General features: G+C 33.3%; 3 protein-coding genes across 5 annotated transcripts; all 3 read right to left on the minus strand.

The window, feature by feature from the left end:
* Positions 1-174: 174 nt before the first annotated feature.
* Positions 175-6,579, minus strand: LOC144849711 (uncharacterized). The gene is made up of 7 exons (XM_078706723.1): positions 6,334-6,579; positions 5,320-5,621; positions 4,619-4,678; positions 3,952-4,180; positions 2,248-2,411; positions 1,791-2,040; positions 175-1,686 (listed from the first exon to the last, which is right to left on the minus strand). The coding sequence occupies exons 2-7, from the start codon at positions 5,611-5,613 to the stop codon at positions 1,616-1,618; spliced, it is 1,068 nt and encodes a 355-aa protein (XP_078562849.1). The 5' UTR covers positions 5,614-5,621; positions 6,334-6,579; the 3' UTR covers positions 175-1,615.
* Positions 6,580-6,775: 196 nt separating this feature from the next.
* On the minus strand, positions 6,776-14,363 carry LOC144849932 (uncharacterized). Of its 3 annotated transcripts, XM_078707060.1 has the most exons (8): positions 14,232-14,363; positions 13,433-13,628; positions 12,477-12,565; positions 10,619-11,307; positions 8,722-8,833; positions 8,303-8,365; positions 7,714-7,859; positions 6,776-7,391 (listed from the first exon to the last, which is right to left on the minus strand). In XM_078707060.1, the coding sequence occupies exons 2-8, from the start codon at positions 13,602-13,604 to the stop codon at positions 7,286-7,288; spliced, it is 1,377 nt and encodes a 458-aa protein (XP_078563186.1). In that variant the 5' UTR covers positions 13,605-13,628; positions 14,232-14,363; the 3' UTR covers positions 6,776-7,285. The 3 variants fall into 3 exon arrangements, with proteins under 3 accessions (XP_078563186.1, XP_078563188.1, XP_078563189.1); XM_078707062.1 differs by lacking the exons at positions 12,477-12,565; positions 13,433-13,628; positions 14,232-14,363 and adding an exon at positions 11,401-11,570 and having other exon boundaries at positions 6,777-7,391; XM_078707063.1 differs by lacking the exons at positions 12,477-12,565; positions 13,433-13,628; positions 14,232-14,363 and adding an exon at positions 11,593-12,082 and having other exon boundaries at positions 6,778-7,391.
* A 1,357-nt stretch (positions 14,364-15,720) lies between these two features.
* On the minus strand, positions 15,721-19,162 carry LOC144849930 (GPI alpha-1,4-mannosyltransferase I, catalytic subunit-like). The gene is made up of 6 exons (XM_078707058.1): positions 19,046-19,162; positions 17,424-17,573; positions 16,747-17,249; positions 16,313-16,574; positions 16,113-16,214; positions 15,721-15,948 (listed from the first exon to the last, which is right to left on the minus strand). The coding sequence occupies exons 2-6, from the start codon at positions 17,571-17,573 to the stop codon at positions 15,784-15,786; spliced, it is 1,182 nt and encodes a 393-aa protein (XP_078563184.1). The 5' UTR covers positions 19,046-19,162; the 3' UTR covers positions 15,721-15,783.
* Between the last annotated feature and the right edge of the window lie 162 nt (positions 19,163-19,324).

A 19,324-nucleotide genomic window follows, 5' to 3' on the forward strand; every position in this document is an offset into this window, starting at 1 on the left:
AGCTGTGCGGCAATCGTGACAAGACTAAAAAGGTTAGGGTTACAGTTTACTCGGAAGAAATCTGTAAAAGTAACTTCTTCACCACCTCACTACATAACTTCGATCTACATTCATACATACATAATGGAGAAAAATAATAAGGAAAAACGAAACTAAAGTATTTTGTTTTATTCCACTATTCCCGGACATCATTCAAGATGATAAACATATATAAATATAATCAGCTAATGAAAGTTGCTGTCTTCTTGCTGAGTTTGGTTAGTATTTGTTATTAAAGTTAGAGTTACCAGTATTAAATACAACAGCAGTTTTACTAATATATTTATAAATAAAAGAAATACAAACATGTTTGCTGGAAGCACCTTCAGTATGCAGATCCAGGTCATAAAGAGTTGATCAAAAACCAAATTAAATAATCTAATTAATAAATACCAATTAAATCTATATAATCACTAAGCTATTAAAAAAGGTGAAACTGCATCGGTACTTCTATCTTTGTACGCCATCACAAAACAATAAAATATTTTTTTTTTCCATGATTCAAAATTCTCCTTCTTGATATTTTCATAAACTAACGTGTAAGTACTACATGATCATTCTACTATGCATTATGATCGTTTTATCAAGATCAAATAAACTGCTACAAAAATATATCAAGTATAAAAAACATGATTATACGATTCACTTCATTAAACGTTGACCTTTGATAGGTCGTTGTTCTATCAGTAAAAATTTCTTGCATAATCAAAGCATGAACCTATAGGTCCATGATCAAACCAGTAAATAAATAAATTTATTATAAATACTATACACATTGTAGTGTGCAGTTTCAAATATATAATATATACTGTACAGGTATAATATAAATGGAAGGAGAGAAACTTTAATAAACCTTTAAATTATACTAAATATTTATGATTAGTAGTAGAAATTAACTATATAGTGTTCACAGCAAACAAAATGTACCAAGTACATTATTACAATCAGATTGTAGTAATTAGTTCACCATAACATGAATCATTAACTATATCACTATTAGTAGATTTATGATGCATGTATTATAATACAGCATTCAAAGAAATACACAGCAGCACCGTGTCAAGGTTTAATATATTATGACATGAATGGACATCAAGTCCATATTATAAAAAAAAGGATATAAACCAAATAGCTGATACCTAGCTATTTCTATCATATCCCAAAATGAAGATTAACTATGATTTCATCATAATGATGTATAAACAGTATCTATCAATTGGATTAACTACCATAATGATGGTATATATAAACAGTTGCAATTTAGAAAAGAAGTAATATGAGAACGTGAAAATAAATAATTTAAAAAAGCAAATTGTCTTTTCAGATAATTAGCTAAATATGTGCATAGAATAGTATTTGTTTGTTAAATAGGCAAGCTTCGGCACACACCTCTTTTAAAGCCTGCTTTAAATTCATATAAAATATATCACATTTTTACATGCAATTAGTAACTGTACTAATTAGTATGCTAACTATTGGAATATATTGTAACATTTATTTTATTTTGGTTTCATATTTGGAAATTAAAAAACATAATGATCTGAATATTGTTGTCGATCCAGTTTACAAAATGCATTTATTCTTTCTTGGTGAGGTCGAGCTGCGTACCAAATGGCATATCCCATATTGGGCTTGATATTCCAAACCCTAAAAAAATAATAAAAATGTGATAATTAGAAATACAGTATTATTTGGTATACTACTGTTATGGCAATGATTTCACTACAGTATTTCAAAACAAATAACAATACCTCTGTCTTTGTCTTCAAAATGGTGTTTAACATGATATACTTTTAACATCTTGAAGTAAGAAAATGATGGCTTTCCATAATGTAAATAATAGTGAATAAGATCGTAACAAACATAGCCTAACATAGTGCCTGCAAACAAAGCTTGTGCTTTACCAACTTCAAGACAAAATCCAATAATGATGTAATAACAAACAGCTAATATTGAGGCAACGGCAGGAGGAAAAACAAGACGGCCTGAATCAAAAGGCACCTGTCAGAAAACAATAGTATGCTGTTTAGTATACAAGCATTTTATATATTTTATCTGCACTCAATAAACAAGTAGTTAAACTTATTGTATTTCTACATGATATGAGAGCATACATTGAAGTTATCAAGGACTACAATAAACACAAAATTATAAGATAATATGAGTAAACCTGTTTAAATCTTTTCTAAATGTTAATACATGACTTACTTTGTGATGCTGGCCATGCAGTAAGAAATGAAATGTAATTAACATAGGATACTTTGGGGAAGGTTCTAAATGAAACAGAAATCTATGAAGACCATATTCCAGAATTGTCCAAGTCACAATACCAGCAATGAAATACAAGATAAACATCTCAAGTACATCAAAGCCTACAAAACAAATAGAAAGAATGACATCACAGATTAATCTTTGTAATATACGGTATAATCTCACTCACTCTCTAATTTGGTCTAAATATGGACACATTGCATAACAAGTACTTTACATATTCCCTAATTTTTGCCATTTTGGACTAAACTTGGTTACACAGTAATTATAAGGTTAAGTTAAGTTACTCCTATTTTGATACAATACTGTAAATAGAACTGATTAAAGTTGTATACTGTTAATATGACAAATCATGTTTTTCTATTTGAGTTAATTGATAATCCAGCCTTTAATAAATTATTCAACCTGGTTTAATAATACAGTGCTTGATTATAATAACTAATTTACATTCAATTTTACATGCTGGTACTATTTGTAATAAGAACTAGTGCGGCCGTTCCAAGGCAAAACCACGTAACTCACATTTTTGTCAATTTTGAGATTTTTACATTTGGGGAATTATTACAAATTTATGAACAACCTGTAAAAATTTCAGGTTTCAGAGATCATTATTTTTAGAGATAGTACCACGTATCTTTAAGCAAAAAACAAATAATTCTGGTATTTTCCAAGGCAAAACAACGTATCTACCAGATACGTTGTTTTGCCATGGAAATGAATACGATTTTCGCTTCAAATTCTCACAACCAGCTACAGTTACGTAATTTTGAGACAGAAACCGCTGATGCATGACGATATGCATAGCAACGATCTTAACTAAAAGTAAAAGATATTAAACAATACTAGCCCTTTTAGGCTAGACAAATAATTTAATGTATTAAAATTTAAGAAAGAATTTATTCTAAGAATTTACTATATTTACGAAAAAGTTCAGGCAAGCTTGAAACTAGGCTAGGCTATTATTTTTGACAGACCTAGGCCTACCTAATCTAGCCTAGTACCCCAGCAGTACTGTCATTGAAACTAGGCTAGGCCTAGCTTACTAGTAGGATGGCCGTTTTTACATTGTTTGTACGTATGCCTTGTAGTAGCAGGCTAGTAGGTAGGCTATAACATAATAATGCAAATATGTATATATCCTAAATAGTAGATCCAAATGGCTAAGCCTAGCTTCAAATGCACTCTTTGTTAAGCCAACCTAGTTCGAAGGCAGCATAATTAGTGATCGCAGCCCTCCCGGTACAAAAAGAGTTTCAATCCATTGTTTTTAAAATCATCACAGTTACGTTGTTTTGCCATGGAATGACCACAGTTACGTTGTTTTGCCACAGAATATCGCAGTTACGTTGTTTTGCCTCAGAAATGACTTTCATTCTGTGCACGACATTTCCAAGGCAAAACAACGTATCTGATAAAAGTGGTAATAACTTTTGATCAAATTCTTTAAATTATTTAACATTTTGTATTTAATAATAGTTATTATTTATATATACTCATGCAAAATTTCACATCATTACGATAATTTGTTGCTGAAATGCAAACACTCAAACTTCAATTCAATTTTTCTCGAAAAGCAACATTTTGTAGTTACGTTGTTTTGCCTTGGAACGGCCGAGTAGTTAGGTAGGTCCGTAAATTTACCTGACCATTGTGGTGTTGATTCACTGAAGGTTAAAATGCTTCTAAATGATGCAAATAAAATGACAGGTATCCAAAAGATTGGTATAACAAACCAAGGTGTTTTGGAAAAAAACTCTGCAAAGTCCGATTTAAAAAGTCGCAAAGGTTTATCGACGGGTGTATGAACCCACTGGTTGTAGTTGGCACCAAGTTTATTTACTTGCCAAAGCACAGGCTTACTCCAATCAATCTGTTAAGAGCAACATATTATGCTTGGTAACTGTCAGAATAAACTTTTGTTTTTGAGATTACATAATTTCAATTGTCCTAATTTCTTTTCATACAAGCAATGTATAAAAAGATAAACCTTCTACTATATAAATAAATTTATTAACAGGACTGCATTGCACAGGATTTAAAGCTTAAAAACTTAACAACAAATAAAGGTTACAATATAAAAGACGTCTAGAGCAAATAAGTTACTTCACAATCACACACAATACCCGCTGGCATTTCACATTATACAGTACAGATTCATTGTCCAGCAATACAAACCACAAAAGCACTCGATCCATCCCTGATTTAATACACTGTATAGCATAACGTGTTTGTTAGGCCATTTTATTAACTGGGAAATTCTTGAACTTTTGCACAGAGTTAATAATAATAATAATAAGTGTTCACCAACCTCGGATGAGCAAGTTTGTTGACTGGTGTTACCCACAGTCATTTCACCAACAACTTTTTTCTGTAAAAAAATACATTTTATCAATATACCAAGTTGCAATGCTTGGATAAAAATCTTTTATTTATATGTTTGATCAATGATGTGTTTTGTGTTTAATCTATTATTATTCCTGCATTTGCCTGGCGATGACCTGGATAATTCTTTGAATTCTAAATGTTTTTATTGAATAAAGAATGAAGATATTATCATTGTGATTAATTTTAATATGCACAAATTAACCAAACCGTTTAGTTTGCGATTTGTTTTATCTTGATTTCCAAATAGTTTAACAATTAAACTGAATATTCAATTACAATTGCCTATAATATAATTATGCAGGTATTTAATGTGTTTACAGTATTTATTACAAAGCATACACTGTGACACACAACTATCTAGCTTGGAGTCACGCTCACTGTTGTTCAAACATTCAGCCACTTTGTTTAGCACCAAGCCTTAACTTTTATATACAGTAGTCTAGTCTGGGTAATGCACCTCAAAATGTTCAAGTCATCTTTCATCACAGATTTGAATCACATGGGCAATTTGCATGCAGGTGGCGGACAAGCCTTTAGTTGGTTTTGATCAATATGTAGCACACCTTTTGAGGAGATTCTTACATTTATTGCTAATTATGGATCAGTATTAAAATAGTTACACACCTTTTGTAATGGTAAATATCTTGATGTTTTGGCTAATTTTCCACAATAATAATCCTTCATCAATTGATAAGCATTGAATGAGTGTTCATGAGGTCCATTATACATTACATCATGCATTTGCCTTCCACAATATTCTTCAATATAATTTCTACCCCCTGGATGAATATTAGCAAATCTACTGCAATCATACACATTTTCATCTAATATGACAAGCAGTCTTCCTAGTTTAATTTCTTCCTTGACTCGTTCATCGTCCCATATTTCATCACCCTTACTGATATTGGCCTCCCCCATTTGTAATACTGTAAAATTAACAAATCAGTATTATACAGTATTTCTGAGTTACTGAGTTTATCCCTCTCACTAAAAGTTCATAATTAATCATAATCATAATTTAATTGAAATTTAAATTAATTAGCTAAGTGTTGGCGATTATTTTTGGGGGAACTGGGGGTCGAGGGAACAGTTAATAAGGAGGTGGGGAGGTATTTGTTGTGGAATTTGAGGTGGAAATTATATTGAGACAGGCGGGGTCAGTCAGGTGTAACTTTAAGTGATTTAGGGATGCAGGGTGGGAGCAGTCGAGGGAACAGTTAATACTAAGGGAGGTGGGGTGGTATTCGTTGTGGAAGTTGGGATGGAAAGTATATTTAAAGAGGGGGGGTCAGTCGGGCGTAACTAAAGTGATTTAGGGAGGCGGGGAGGGGGCAGTTGAGAGTGGCGGGGTGGGAGCAGTTGAGGGTGGCGGGGTGTGAGCAGTTGAGGGAGGCGGGGTGGTGTGAGCAGTTGAGGGAAGCAGGGTCGGTCAGGCGTAACTAAAGTGATTTTTAGGGAGGCAGGGTGATAGCAGTTGAGGAGGCGAGCAGTAGATCTACTACTAGGCCTAACACTACTTACTACACAGCAGTCATCCTACAGTACACTACTAGCTAGGCCTACATATTAATTATTAATTAGTTAATAAGTTATGCCTAACTAACTGTCAATAAAAAAACATACAAACTACTTTCTTACCTTCTACTTCTCAACAAAAAGTGTATAAAAGGTTACATTTCATAATATGGATGCACAATATATTTGAACATACAAATTAATGGATAATGCTTTTATTTTACTCAACGGGTCCGCAAATTGTCGACTGTATGTAGAGCTCGAACGAGCAATCAAAATTTCAAGGCCAAAATATCTTTGGTTGACTATTGATTCAACGCCTATCAAGCCTGAGACACAACTGACAGGACTGGATCGATTAACTCGTGTGTAGTGGTGCATACCTTTGCTTACGTTGTGTGCAGTTAACCGAATCCATCCACCGCTGGAAAGAGGGCATCCTCCTCGTCCTGAGAGTGCGCACTCTCCCGTTTGGGGGTGCATCACCATTCATTTGAAACAGTGATATAACTAAACCAATTAATTTACACTGACCAGTATTTTTTACATCTTTATTATAGTACACTACTTTATGTACATCCATTTTATATACAATATTGAAATAAAATTGCACCAACACAAATTTAGAAATTTACATTTACAATATAACAAGTTGCATACTTTAGACATGATTAATTAGTTATGATACAGAAAAAATAATTACTTGGCTACTACTTTATAATCATCTTGTAATGGGTTTAGCATTTTCCAACACTAAATGTACGTTTTAAATGGGCATCACTCTGATTTGTCAGCACAAAGCATTGGCTGGCAGTTTTTATTATTTATGAGTCGCAAGACTATTATGAAAATGTGTCCATTTAACCATACCTTGAGCCAAATTTTTTTTTTTCTCATCGCATCGCACATGTCATGTACTTTAGCTACGACAAATTTTGAATGACTGATAAATTGAAAAATAAGTAAAAAATACTACATAAAAAACCCCCAATATTGAAACATAGCAGACTACAAAACCCCAAGTAATTTTTAAAGAACTATATTAAAATGATTAACAATTTGTACAAAACAAGTCTCATAATGCAGTTGAATGCCTGGATTCATTATCTTCAACAACTTTATCTATACAAGCTAAAGTCTCTGCAATCACCTTTAATGTCTCAACACCTCCCAGTAATTGCCTACAAAGAAATACATACATCAATATTAAATACAGAATAATTAATAAACAACATACATCTATCCCATCATCATACTGTATTACATTAACACTGTGTGAAAGTAATAAGTTAAAACAGAATTAGGATTAGGAACCAATGGAGTTTTAAAATTACATTTAGATGAAAGGACAACAAATACAACTAGTTAAACTAGTTAGTTAATTATCGTGTTCATATGTAATAATAACTGTACTGACTGTTATGTGCCTATGTGCTGTGTAAATAAATGCCCAGACCAGGAGTCTAAGGAAGAAGAAGACTGTTGAACAGAATGTGAACATACTTAAATTGTTGTTCTGCATCTCTCGACAATGAAGCCAATTTCAAAGATGTTGCTTGTGCTTTCAAACGAATTGCATTCAAGTCTCCATTGTTGTCATCAGCAGCAGCTGCACCTTTTGGTTCTGATTGCATATGATGAATGTGAGACTAGAATAATAAAGAAAACAACACATTAATATACAACTTACAAATATAGCAAGTGATACCTGTCTCAAGAGGGTAAACGGGTGGGGGTTTTAAATATGCATAATTCCTATAATAAGCAAAGTTCCTAGTAATACTGTATTTCACTCTGGTAATTACAAACAATAACAGCTGTACTAAAAATCTACTGTAAATAATTGTATTGAATATATAAATTCATATACACTATAACTACCTACTACCTGTTACAGTGCAGTGTGATTTTAACTTTCATGATACTGTAAGGCAGTATATTTACTACATTTATGCTTCTTTTAAACTGTGTAAAAACTAGGTCTGTGTTTGTACGCAAGTGTGTATCTATGCTTAAGTGCTACCGTGTAAGTTACTCTTTGATATAAGTTGTCCAACAAAATTATTTAGAAATTTCTTTTTCAATAATTCACCTTTAAATGTTTGATTTCTTGCTTTAATTTGGAAACATGATTTTCAGCAGCAACAGCACGATCCTACAGACAACAAAAATAAATAAAAGCTTTACATTATATTGAGTTAGATTGAGTAACAAGACTATGATTTCTAAAAGGCATAGGACATCTTAATGCTTGTTAAATCAATGCAAAGTTATATTGTAATTGTTTTTTAGTTTTAACGTTGAGTTTGGTTACCATGTGTTTGGTTTAAACTTAGGGAACCTGTTCAAATTTGTTTAGTAGGTTGCTATGGTGGGTGCTATGACACACATAGTGAATATTGTATTCCTAAAAATATGCCTTATGTACACAAAAAGTTTGCGTATGCAGACATCAGTGTGTGAGTGCTTCAATGAGAGCTGTAGAAAGTTAGTAAATAATTGAATACTGACTGTTGTTCTTCTAAGGTTGTCTTCAACATGCTGTACCATGGTTTCAAGTGCTTTTGCATCTTCTGCTTCTCTTTGTTTTAATCGTCTTATTTCACTTTCCATTTCCCTCATTCTTAAAATAAACAAACAAAAACCATGCTATATTTGTAATGTAAATGTGCTTCAGCGATTGTTGACACCAATCAATCAAGTGATAATGCACTTGCACTCACATTCTTAATAAACTTATAATCTAATAATTGTGTACTACAGGAAAAATGCCAAATAATCAAAAGGAAAATTATAATATTGAAATAGCCTAGTATGATTTTGCTCAAGTTGACATTGAAAAAAACACTAGAACCTGCATTAAAGACTCTGAAACAGTTGACACCGTACCATGATCTTATTGTTAAGTCTGTGATGCCACAAATCTTAAAACTGATTAATATTTGAAAAGTTGAAATGTTATATATAAACTTCCATTCACTACAGGAATATACCCATTTCACAAGTGCAAAAAAGTCCAGTATTGTTTTGTAGATGCATACATTTTGTACTAGAGTGCTTTAAGAAACTATAGTAAAAGAAGGACTTTACAAAGCAAATTCTACAAGTATAATATTAATTAGCTGTGCATCTAAACCAATACTTTAAATGGGCAAAATGACAAAAACTTGACAGTGGGAAGCAGTATCTAAAAATAGTGATTACACAACTTCTTTTATGCTAAATTGAGCAAAGCAATTACTGTCATCAAAATAATAATTGGATATGGTGAGATAAACAGTGAGATAAAACTAAAAAAAGAAAGTAATCTGCATGTTTGTATAATTTTACCCTAATTTAGTATTAGAAAACCTAATTCAATATGCTGTATGAGTAATGTTTACAGTTGGTGAAAATTATTAATTTTATAACAATTATTTTTAAAGGTTAATATAGTTCATGAGGACTGAAAATCACAGTGAAGAGTTTAATAAAGAGATTCAATTAAAAAAAACCAGTCCTACATTACAGAAAGCTTGCATCATGTGACCGTTACGCACTTCCTAAATACTTGTCAGTGATTGGTCATAACGTTGTGCCTGGCACAAGAGTCAGTATTCCTATCTTATAGTAATTTGCGGGGCCATAGTAGGCTGTTCATAATCAAACAAGTCCTTTGACACTCAAACAACAACAATATCTTAAGTTTTGATACGGTACACTAGATTATCACCTTGAAATCGTTCTGTCAATAATTATTAGGAATTAATATGGTTTTTAGTTTTATTGATAAAACATTTTCTGAATTAGTCCTACTGGTACAACTCAGTAAATATTGTTGTACGACACACAACATTAAAATTGAAAGAAATTAGCGCGAGGCCTTAAAGGTAAGCAAATATCTAAATGCCACCCCCATCCTTTAAAAAACTAACTTATCATATAGCATTATAATCTTAATATTAGTACACACCACAGGCTAAGCGGTAAGTAATGTCACACGTTTAGCTTGCAGGTAACCCACTCAACATGTTCTACTGATGATGACATCACTCCCCATGGTCTACCACCTGCAGCTGGTAACCCATCCTCCTCATGGGGCTATAATATGCAATGTCTAACAAGGGCCTACTACTGATAATTGTTTAAAAGTTGACCTCGTTGATTAAAAAAAAGTATGTAGCAATTGAAATAGATATATAAATAATATAGCTACAGTATTTACACTGAACTAAAGTGATTCAATGCCTGTGATGTGAATAGTAATTACACTGTAATCCAACATGTTCTCAAGCTTATGCTTAAATAACTGATAACATGATGGTTGCCCTGCTAGTTAACATCCAAAGGATGTTGTTAGCATCATTGCACTACAACCTGTTATCATATATCCTGTGTGAGCATCAAATCTAAACAGATAATAACTTACTTTTTATTGTCCTTTTCACTGTGTCTTTTAGTGTCTTGTAGATCCTTCTTTAATTTAGTATTTTCATGTTTAAGGCGTTGTATATCAGATGAAACTCCTCCATTTTCTTTGTGATTGGATTTTTGGTCACTTGGTCTAATTCCTGTAAAAGTTTTTCTTCTCACATCGTGAGGGCTACCAGTTTCAGACAAAATGTCTTCAATTGACACGTGCACATCATCATCGTATTCAGTACAGTTATCAGTATCAGATTGTTTTTCATGTTTATCGTTATGAGTAGTGTTAGCTTTACTTTTACGATTTACCTTGCGGTCTTCGCGAGCTGTATTGGAACGTGCTCTCGAACCATGTTTATCTCCTTTATGACCTTTTGTTCCAGAACCGTGAGAGTGTGAAGTGGAACGAGTAGTTCTCGGCACAGCATAATCTTGATGATTTTTGGGTATCACATAATCTTCACAACCTGTGTCTAACTCGCCCTTTCTTCCAGCAGTGTTAGATTTATTGCTTCTATGACTGTCACCATCCTCTGTTTTACGAGTCGGTGGTACATCGTAAAGGAAGTCAATGATTTCAGCTTGTTGTTGTGCTGTCTTGCTACCCCCGTTAGATCCATGGACACCTTTACTTGATTCTTTCTCCGGAAGAACAGGTGGTTGCTGGGAAGGGGGTGGTTGACGATTCTGTGACTGAAATGAAATAAAAGAAATCTAGCATTTGAAGTAAAAACATATTTTGATATAGTTTTTAATGAGAAATGTTGAAGGAAGATCACCTCTTACTTTTGCCAATTTATGATGCTTAGGTGCTGAGCTACCGCCAGCAAACAACCTCCTAACAAAAGCCATGTCAGCAGTGTGTCGGTTTTTAATGGCGACTTACTGAACAGCCTATCATGACTTAGGGTAACATCCTTGCTAACAGGAAGTTTGAATTAGACTAATGACGCGAGAGGAAAATGCATTTTGACTCACCCGCATACCGGCAACGCTTTCCTCTATATTTTTTCACAAGCACAATCGCTGTATACTTGAAATACTCAATACAAAATGAAACAATCCAAAACAGCAGTCAAGTTTAAGTGTATTAAACATACAGGCTTTTCTTCAAACAATTTATTCTTACAACCGTGACCTTCCCTGCTGCTTAGATAGAGTGGCCCGAAAAATTTGTCCCTAACGAAGAGATTTCCTGCTTGGGCTGTGTAATCGTCCCTGGGTTGTAACTTATGACACCACTGCAAACTTATTTGTACAAGAGTTCTAATATTCTCTCTAGAGAACTGATCAAATTAAACCAATCTGTGGAATATCCAACTACAATATGAATATTCATGAGCACACGGCGGGTCAGACATTGGTTTCATTATAGAAAATTTTACAGATGGAATGAAGATATCTATCCAATAACAATTATTTTTAAAAAAAACCCACAAATCTAAAATAAATTGAATTGAAATAATGAATGAATCAGTCGTTTTACTGTTGTTTTATTTTATACAAGGAAATTACCAATTATCAGTTTATTGAAGTGAGACACTGATTACCCTATTATTAGCAATGACAGAGTCTATACACTTTTTGTTTAAGATTCATAGAAAAACACTTTTTGAAAACGTATTTCTTCCCTAAAGCTCTGTCTACACTATCAACAACAAAAAATGTGATGTGCCCATATATGGACAAGATCACTACCATATTTGGGCACATCACACTATTTGTGTCAAAAGGGTGTAGACAGAGCTTCATGGTCATGTGGTGTCCTTGTCAGCCATGTAAAGGCATTGACTATATCCACAACAATTACAGTACACCAGGTATACCTCTATACATAAAGAGTGCTGAAATGTATACTCTACCTGACATGCATCATTCTGATAGCCATTCTTTACAAAATGTTTGAATAAAAATGGATTTTGTTTCTCATCTTCTAAAAGCGAATCACTATCTGCAAACAAATAAACAGACTCTTACCTTTTTCCGCATATCGAAAAAAAATGCTTTGTTGTTCAAGAAGTTATCAATACAGAAGTAAATCAAATGTTTGCATGCAAATTAATAGAATTCAAAGTAATATGTGTTAATACAGCACAGGTATGTAGGCTTCTGTCAGGAAGCTACTAATAAACTAGATTGATATCCTTTCTTATGACATCATACACGGTTTTACAGTGTTCTGAGTAAATAAATGTTTAATCATTTTGATTTAAAACGACCGCAAATAGTGTTATTTATTAGTTTTCTTGCCAGAAATACAGTAGTAATCATCTGGTTACCAGTAAATAATCAACACAATTCATACAGAGTTACAGAGGGTAGGCCTATCTTATTTTATCTAAAAAAGGGTTGCTATTAGGGCAGGGTGTGGACTAGCCATCGCCTGCTAGCCTACGTAGTACAATAGTTTAAAGACAATGTTGTAGGAAAGAGTTCCATAAAAATAAGGACTTCAGAATTTTCAGTGGTTGATTCTTTTTTAACCATCTACATGGATACTGTAGTTCCTTACCACAGCGCACATGACATAAAAGTTTAATATCAAATTTGTTGACACAAGGCCAAGAAAAAATGCATAACCAATAAACTATTGTTCTAATTTAAAAAAAAAACATGTTTTTGCATCTCATTTAATAAAGGTCATAAAAATAATAATTTTTTACAAAGGAAGATCATCCATTGACTACATAGTGATTGTAATGACATTATTGTAATGACATTAAGCCAGTCTGAGTCACAGCAGCAAATTCAAATGACTACGTACTAAGTCACCATTGAAAACATTTCAATTTAATTGTGCAAAAGTAGATTATTTTACCCGACAGATCGCTTGTTGCCGCTGGCGTGTCCAATGATATTACATCTTCTTGACTGTGGCACTTGTTGTTGGTCTCCTGAACACTTTCATCGTCTTTGGAATGATTTTTCAAAAAACTTTCAAAAGAAAATGGATTGCAGGATTGTTGCTCTTTACCATCATTTTCTTCCATGTGGGGAATGTTCACTATTCTTTGCTAAACAGAGAAAAAGTGGGTTGAAACATGGGTGAGCATTAACAGAAACAAACATTACACCCTATGCACAACCCTATCCTATGCACTTCTGCAAAACATTAGGCCTACTTACTTTAAAAACGTGTTTAATATTTTTTACGGATGTTGTTTATAAATATTTGTATAAATACTAATACATAGGGACAGTAGAGGCACCACTACAAGTGTGCTTATTTCACATCTGCCAACTTCAAAGGAGCAAGACAGGCAATAAAATATCAAATTAACCTCGCCATATTGTCACTAGGAGCCTAGAGGCCTACGCGCGCGCACAGATACCTATCATAAAAAATATTATATAGCATAGGAAATAGTAATGTTTAGGGTATGGGAGAGTTGGGTTGTCTTGTAGCCTATATTACATTTTTGATTAGGCCTACACTCTACAGTATATTTATAATGAATCAACATTCATGTACATAGTACTAAAAGCCTGCCCTCTCTCTGCTGGGTGGGCTGACTGTGTCTCATAAATAAGAAAAACAATATTAATAGGCCAGGGCTAGCCTCTAAAAGTGGAAACAGGAAAGTAAAATCGACTTTTTTCACCCACGATATATATACCTATATGAATATGTTTTAAAATTGTGTATGCCTAGGCCTATGACATATCTTAAGCCTAAGGTTAAGACCTAGGCTGAGTGGTATGTTACACCTCCTCACTGCCTGCACGATATACAATTCAACGCGTTTCTGTCGTCACCGTTTCCGTTTCTCTCATCCGTCAAATTCACACCACCACCACACGTCACAAGAACGCGAGATTTAAAAACTGAGGGCGCTACACAACAAATCTTATCAGAGCCATATATTGAGAGAGTTACGACTTCGAATGGATTAGAAGCCATGTTTGTGTCCAACTATTCCTATGTAGCGTATGGAGTTGAGTCTTTTGTTTTGAAAATGTATAACGTTCAAAAGGCTTTAATTATCGAATTTAATATCAAAACAATCAATTTGTTTAAAGGTTTTTATTAAAATAATAAAAAAAATATAAAGTTACTGCGAACATGATTTTAAACAACAAAAATAGCAATTTCGGAACGGTTCTGGTTGTGCGCTCCATGCACGCTCTACGCGTGCGCGTTTAGTTTGTACAGCGATTCTCTATAGTAATGCATTGTTTTTACATTTTGTTGTTTAAAATCATGTTCGCAGTAACTTTATGATTTCGTTATTATCTTAACAAAAACCTTTAAGCAAATTGATTGTTTTGATATTAAATTCGATATTTAAAGCCTTGTGAATGTTATACATTTTTTAAGCAAATGACTCGACTCCATACGCTACATAGGCATAGTTGGACACAAACATGGCCGGTGTGCACACCACGTGACTTTCTAAAATCCGTGAACGCAATGCCGTAACTCTCTCTATATATGGCTCTGAATCTTATCAGAGCCATATATAGAGAGAGTTACGACTTCGAATGGATTAGAAGCCATGTTTGTGTCCAACTATTCCTATGTAGCGTATGGAGTTGAGTCTTTTGTTTTGAAAATGTATAACGTTCAAAAGGCTTTAATTATCGAATTTAATATCAAAACAATCAATTTGATTAAAGGTTTTTGTTAAAATAATAAAAAAATTATAAAGTTACTGCGAACATGATTAAAAACAACAAAAATAGCAATTTCGGAACGGCTCTGGTTGTGTGCTCCATGCACGCTCTACGCGTGCGCGTTTAGTTTGTACAGCGATTCTCTATAGTAATGCATTGTTTTTACATTTTGTTGTTTAAAAATCATGTTCGCAGTAACTTTATGATTTCGTTATTATCTTAACAAAAACCTTTAAACAAATTGATTGTTTTGATATTAAATTCGATATTTAAAGCCTTGTGAATGTTATACATTTTTTAAGCAAATGACTCGACTCCATACGCTACATAGACATAGTTGGACACAAACATGGCCGGTGTGCACACCACGTGACTTTCTAAAATCCGTGAACGCAAAGTCGTAACTCTCTCTATATATGGCTCTGAATCTTATGCATCATAAAATTCATTTTTGTTTACATTGAAATCAAAGTACAAAGCACAACCAGAATATACAAAGCTGATTTTCAAATTTATTTGTCAAATTAGTTTACTCTACTTTCAAAATTTATAATCTTAACTAGATTTAACCTTCTGGATTTTGTGAGTTTTTGACCATTTTATAAAGTCAGATATAAGACCAACATGAGAAATTAAAAAAAGTAAAGACGACAACCACAGCCACAGAAAAACTTGCTGACCTTCAAATTCTAACTGGTAGGCAAAAAATAACCATGACCCCTAAAAAAGAAAACGTTCATTTTATTACATTTTGATATTTCGTTATAACTATATTATTATTAGTGTACATACTAGAAAACTAATTACAGTAATTAACTAATTACTGTAATTAACAAATTACTGTAATTAACTAATTAATTTTAAAATAATTGTTTAATACCTACTTGAGACAATATCCATGGTAAAAGACTAGAAATAACTGTTGATGGCTGATATATAATGTGTGGTAATGCTGCTGGTAAGATACTCAAATACCACAAAAAATACTAAAAGTAAATCAATTGTATAGATTTAATATTTGGAAATTGCTGAATGTTGATGTACAATACACCATGCTTAGTTTGGAACAAAGTTTGGAACTTACCTGGGAAGTACATACTTTGTTAAATGCAACAAATATACTTGTTTGTACTAAACAGCATAAAGGCAGATCATGATACAAATAAAATGATACAGCTACTAGTAAAACAACCTGCGGTAAAAACGTGATCAGGCCTAACAACCATACTGAAGCGCCATCGTTGCCTGTCAGGTATATTAAATAGAAGTATGGCGAAAAATTGTGTCGAAGATCACGTCTGGTAAGGTGGTAAAAGTAAGATTCGTGGAGGAATTCATACCCATACCTGCAATGAAAGATCAATAATTAAAGACTCAAAAAAAGCAATTGATAACATTGATTGTTAACTATATACCTATGCTAGTGAATAGAAATCAATACTTTTTAATTGCTTTACTGGTTCATATGTAAACAAACATGCTATTAAGTCCATGCTTAAATGTCAGGTTAATACTTACTGCCAATACATTATGCTTGTTAAAAACAAAAAAGTGAAAACAGAAACAAATACAAGTTCTCTTCGTTTCTTATTTGGCCAGAATAAGTCCAAGAGTTGAACATTATTATCACCTGTTAGTGCAAGGTACATTGGTAATGAGTATGTGATGGGATAAATTTTCCAATGAACAGCTAGACCGAACACAACTGCTGATGACTTAACATAACCAAGTAAAAACAAATGTAATGTACTCAATACAAGAAATGTCATAATTGAGTCCGCATTTCCTCGGCTTGCAATTACAGCTGGTAGTGGATTCAATAACCACAAAGTACAGCATAAAACAGCAGTTTTTATTGATTGTCCACGCATAGCTAACTTGTATATCATTAACCCTGTTAGTAAGTCACACAGTATAAACATTATCTTGCCTGTCAATTCAGATATATAGACATTTGGTAATAACACTAATGCAAGAAGAGGAGTGTAGCGGTATGTTGGTCTTGCATATGGTGACTCTCCCTGTAATATAACAACATTGTATGTTATTTATCATACCATAAACTATAATAACTATAACTAAATTTTAAACCTTATACTCAATATCATATTGATTGAGTATAAGATTTAAAATTTAGTTGAAAATATGTTGCATATATTATCATTGCTGGAGAACACATTATAATAAAGACTAACCTTAGCAACATGCTTAGATGCATCTGAGAACACATGATAATCTACATCTGTAAACTTGACTTCTAACACTGAATCTTGCCATTTTCCAAACATGAGAAGACCAAACCGCAAAATAACACCACCCACCAAACTAATCTTTATATTCCACATCTAAAGCAAACAATTGTAATCTATTATTAACTGTAAATAAACACTGGACTGAATCTAGTTCCCACACTATATTAACATGGCATGGGATGAAATTTACTATCACACAAGTTCCAGTTATAAAAAAAAGAATAATACTCATCATGGCATTCAATTGTAGAAAAGGTTTGACATATTATAATACTCATCATGGCATTCAATTGTAGAAAAGGTTTGACATATTATAATACCTGTACTCATCATGGCATTCAATTGTAGAAAAGGTTTGACATATTTTTGTCAGCGAAAAAAAATATCAAATTTGTTTTGCTTGACTTTTTAAAAACATACATTTTTTATATGCATATCACATCAGAAGTTACTATCGGCACAGTCTATATGCATATCACATCAGAAGTTACTATCTGCACAGTCTATCAGCACAATTGGCCATGCGGTCATACACAAGTAGTAACTCCTTGCTTGTTCTATGTGACGACTAACAGAATAAACGGTTCCGACATTCGTGGTAGACTGTGCCAATAACAATAACATCCTCCCTCTAACAAATATTATTTTATAGACTGCCTATTAAATAATAATTACAAACCACCAGAAGGCCTAGGCCAGACGACTAGTACTATACTACTCTCTCTCTAGAGTCTAGAGGGCGGTCTACTACTACAGAGCCATATATATAAAGAGTTACGGCATTGCGTTCACAGATTTTAGAAAGTCACGTGGGTGCACACCGGCCATGTTTGTGTCCAACTATGCCTATGTAGAGTATGGAGTCGAGTAATTTGCTTTAAAAATGTATAACATTCACAAGGCTTTAAATATCAAATTTAATATCAAAACAATCAATTTGTTTAAAGGTTTTTGTTAAGATAATAACGAAATCATAAAGTTACTGCGAACATGATTTTTTAAACAACAAAATGTAAAAAAAATGCATTACTATAGAGAATCGCTGTACAAACTAAACGCGCACGCGTAGAGCGTGCATGGAGCGCACAGCCAGAGCCGTTCCGAAATTGCTGTTTTTGTTGTTTAAAATCATGTTTGCAGTAGCTATAATTTTTTATTATTTTAACAAAAACCTTTAAACAAATTGATTGTTTTGATATTAAATTCGATAGTTAGAGCCTTTTGAACGTTATACATTTTCAAAACAAAAGACTCAACTTCACACTCTACATAGGAATAGTTGGACACAAACATGGCTTCTACTCCATTCAAAGTCACAACTCTTTATATATATGGCTCTGCTAGCTGGGGGGCTGGGGTTCCAAAGCTGCTACTAGGCCTACGGACTCCGCTACTACTAATCCTTGCTTTAGGCCTAGGCCTAGTAGTCGAGTATATAGCCTAGCCTAGGCCTATGTATAATTTATTATAGGTCTAATATACTACTAGTAGTCTACACTTATTACTACTATCTAGGTTGTTAGGGTCTCCTAGCTTAAAATTGTTAATCATTATTGTCCGCTTACGTTTCTGATAGACGTTATCCTAGGCTAGGCCAAACAAAATGATCCGCTATCTGCATGCTGATGTGCTGCAGATGTACCGTACACTGTACTCGACACCAAAACGTGCATGCTCTGTCTGTCCACCAACATGTATGCAAAACGCGTTACAACCACAGTTGACGCGAATTGTTTCCTTTGACATTTTGTGGCTGTTGCACTATGGGCGGCCGTTAGAGCCATAAAAGAAGATGTATAATTTCACAGGCAAACATACAAACAATACATTATTTGATGGAGAAT

Source organism: Antedon bifida, chromosome 8, assembly GCF_963402885.1.
Source record: "Antedon bifida chromosome 8, ecAntBifi1.1, whole genome shotgun sequence".
Lineage (NCBI taxonomy): Eukaryota > Metazoa > Echinodermata > Crinoidea > Comatulida > Antedonidae > Antedon > Antedon bifida.

Coding starts and splice junctions, on each gene's coding strand:
- LOC144849711 (XM_078706723.1), bottom strand. CDS start 5,613: ATGGGGGAGGCCAATATCAGTAAGGGTGATGAAATATGGGACGATGAA. Junction 4,679..5,319: donor GATATTTACCATTACAAAAG/GTGTGTAACTAT, acceptor ATTTTTTTACAG/AAAAAAGTTGTTGGTGAAAT. Junction 2,041..2,247: donor TGCATGGCCAGCATCACAAA/GTAAGTCATGTA, acceptor GTTTTCTGACAG/GTGCCTTTTGATTCAGGCCG.
- LOC144849932 (XM_078707060.1), bottom strand. CDS start 13,604: ATGGAAGAAAATGATGGTAAAGAGCAACAATCCTGCAATCCATTTTCT. Junction 12,566..13,432: donor GGCAACAAGCGATCTGTCGG/GTAAAATAATCT, acceptor ATTTGTTTGCAG/ATAGTGATTCGCTTTTAGAA. Junction 7,392..7,713: donor GATGCAGAACAACAATTTAA/GTATGTTCACAT, acceptor ATTTCTTTGTAG/GCAATTACTGGGAGGTGTTG.
- LOC144849930 (XM_078707058.1), bottom strand. CDS start 17,573: ATGTGGAATATAAAGATTAGTTTGGTGGGTGGTGTTATTTTGCGGTTT. Junction 16,215..16,312: donor ACAAAGTATGTACTTCCCAG/GTAAGTTCCAAA, acceptor ATTTACTTTTAG/TATTTTTTGTGGTATTTGAG. Junction 15,949..16,112: donor TACCATGGATATTGTCTCAA/GTAGGTATTAAA, acceptor TTTCTTTTTTAG/GGGTCATGGTTATTTTTTGC.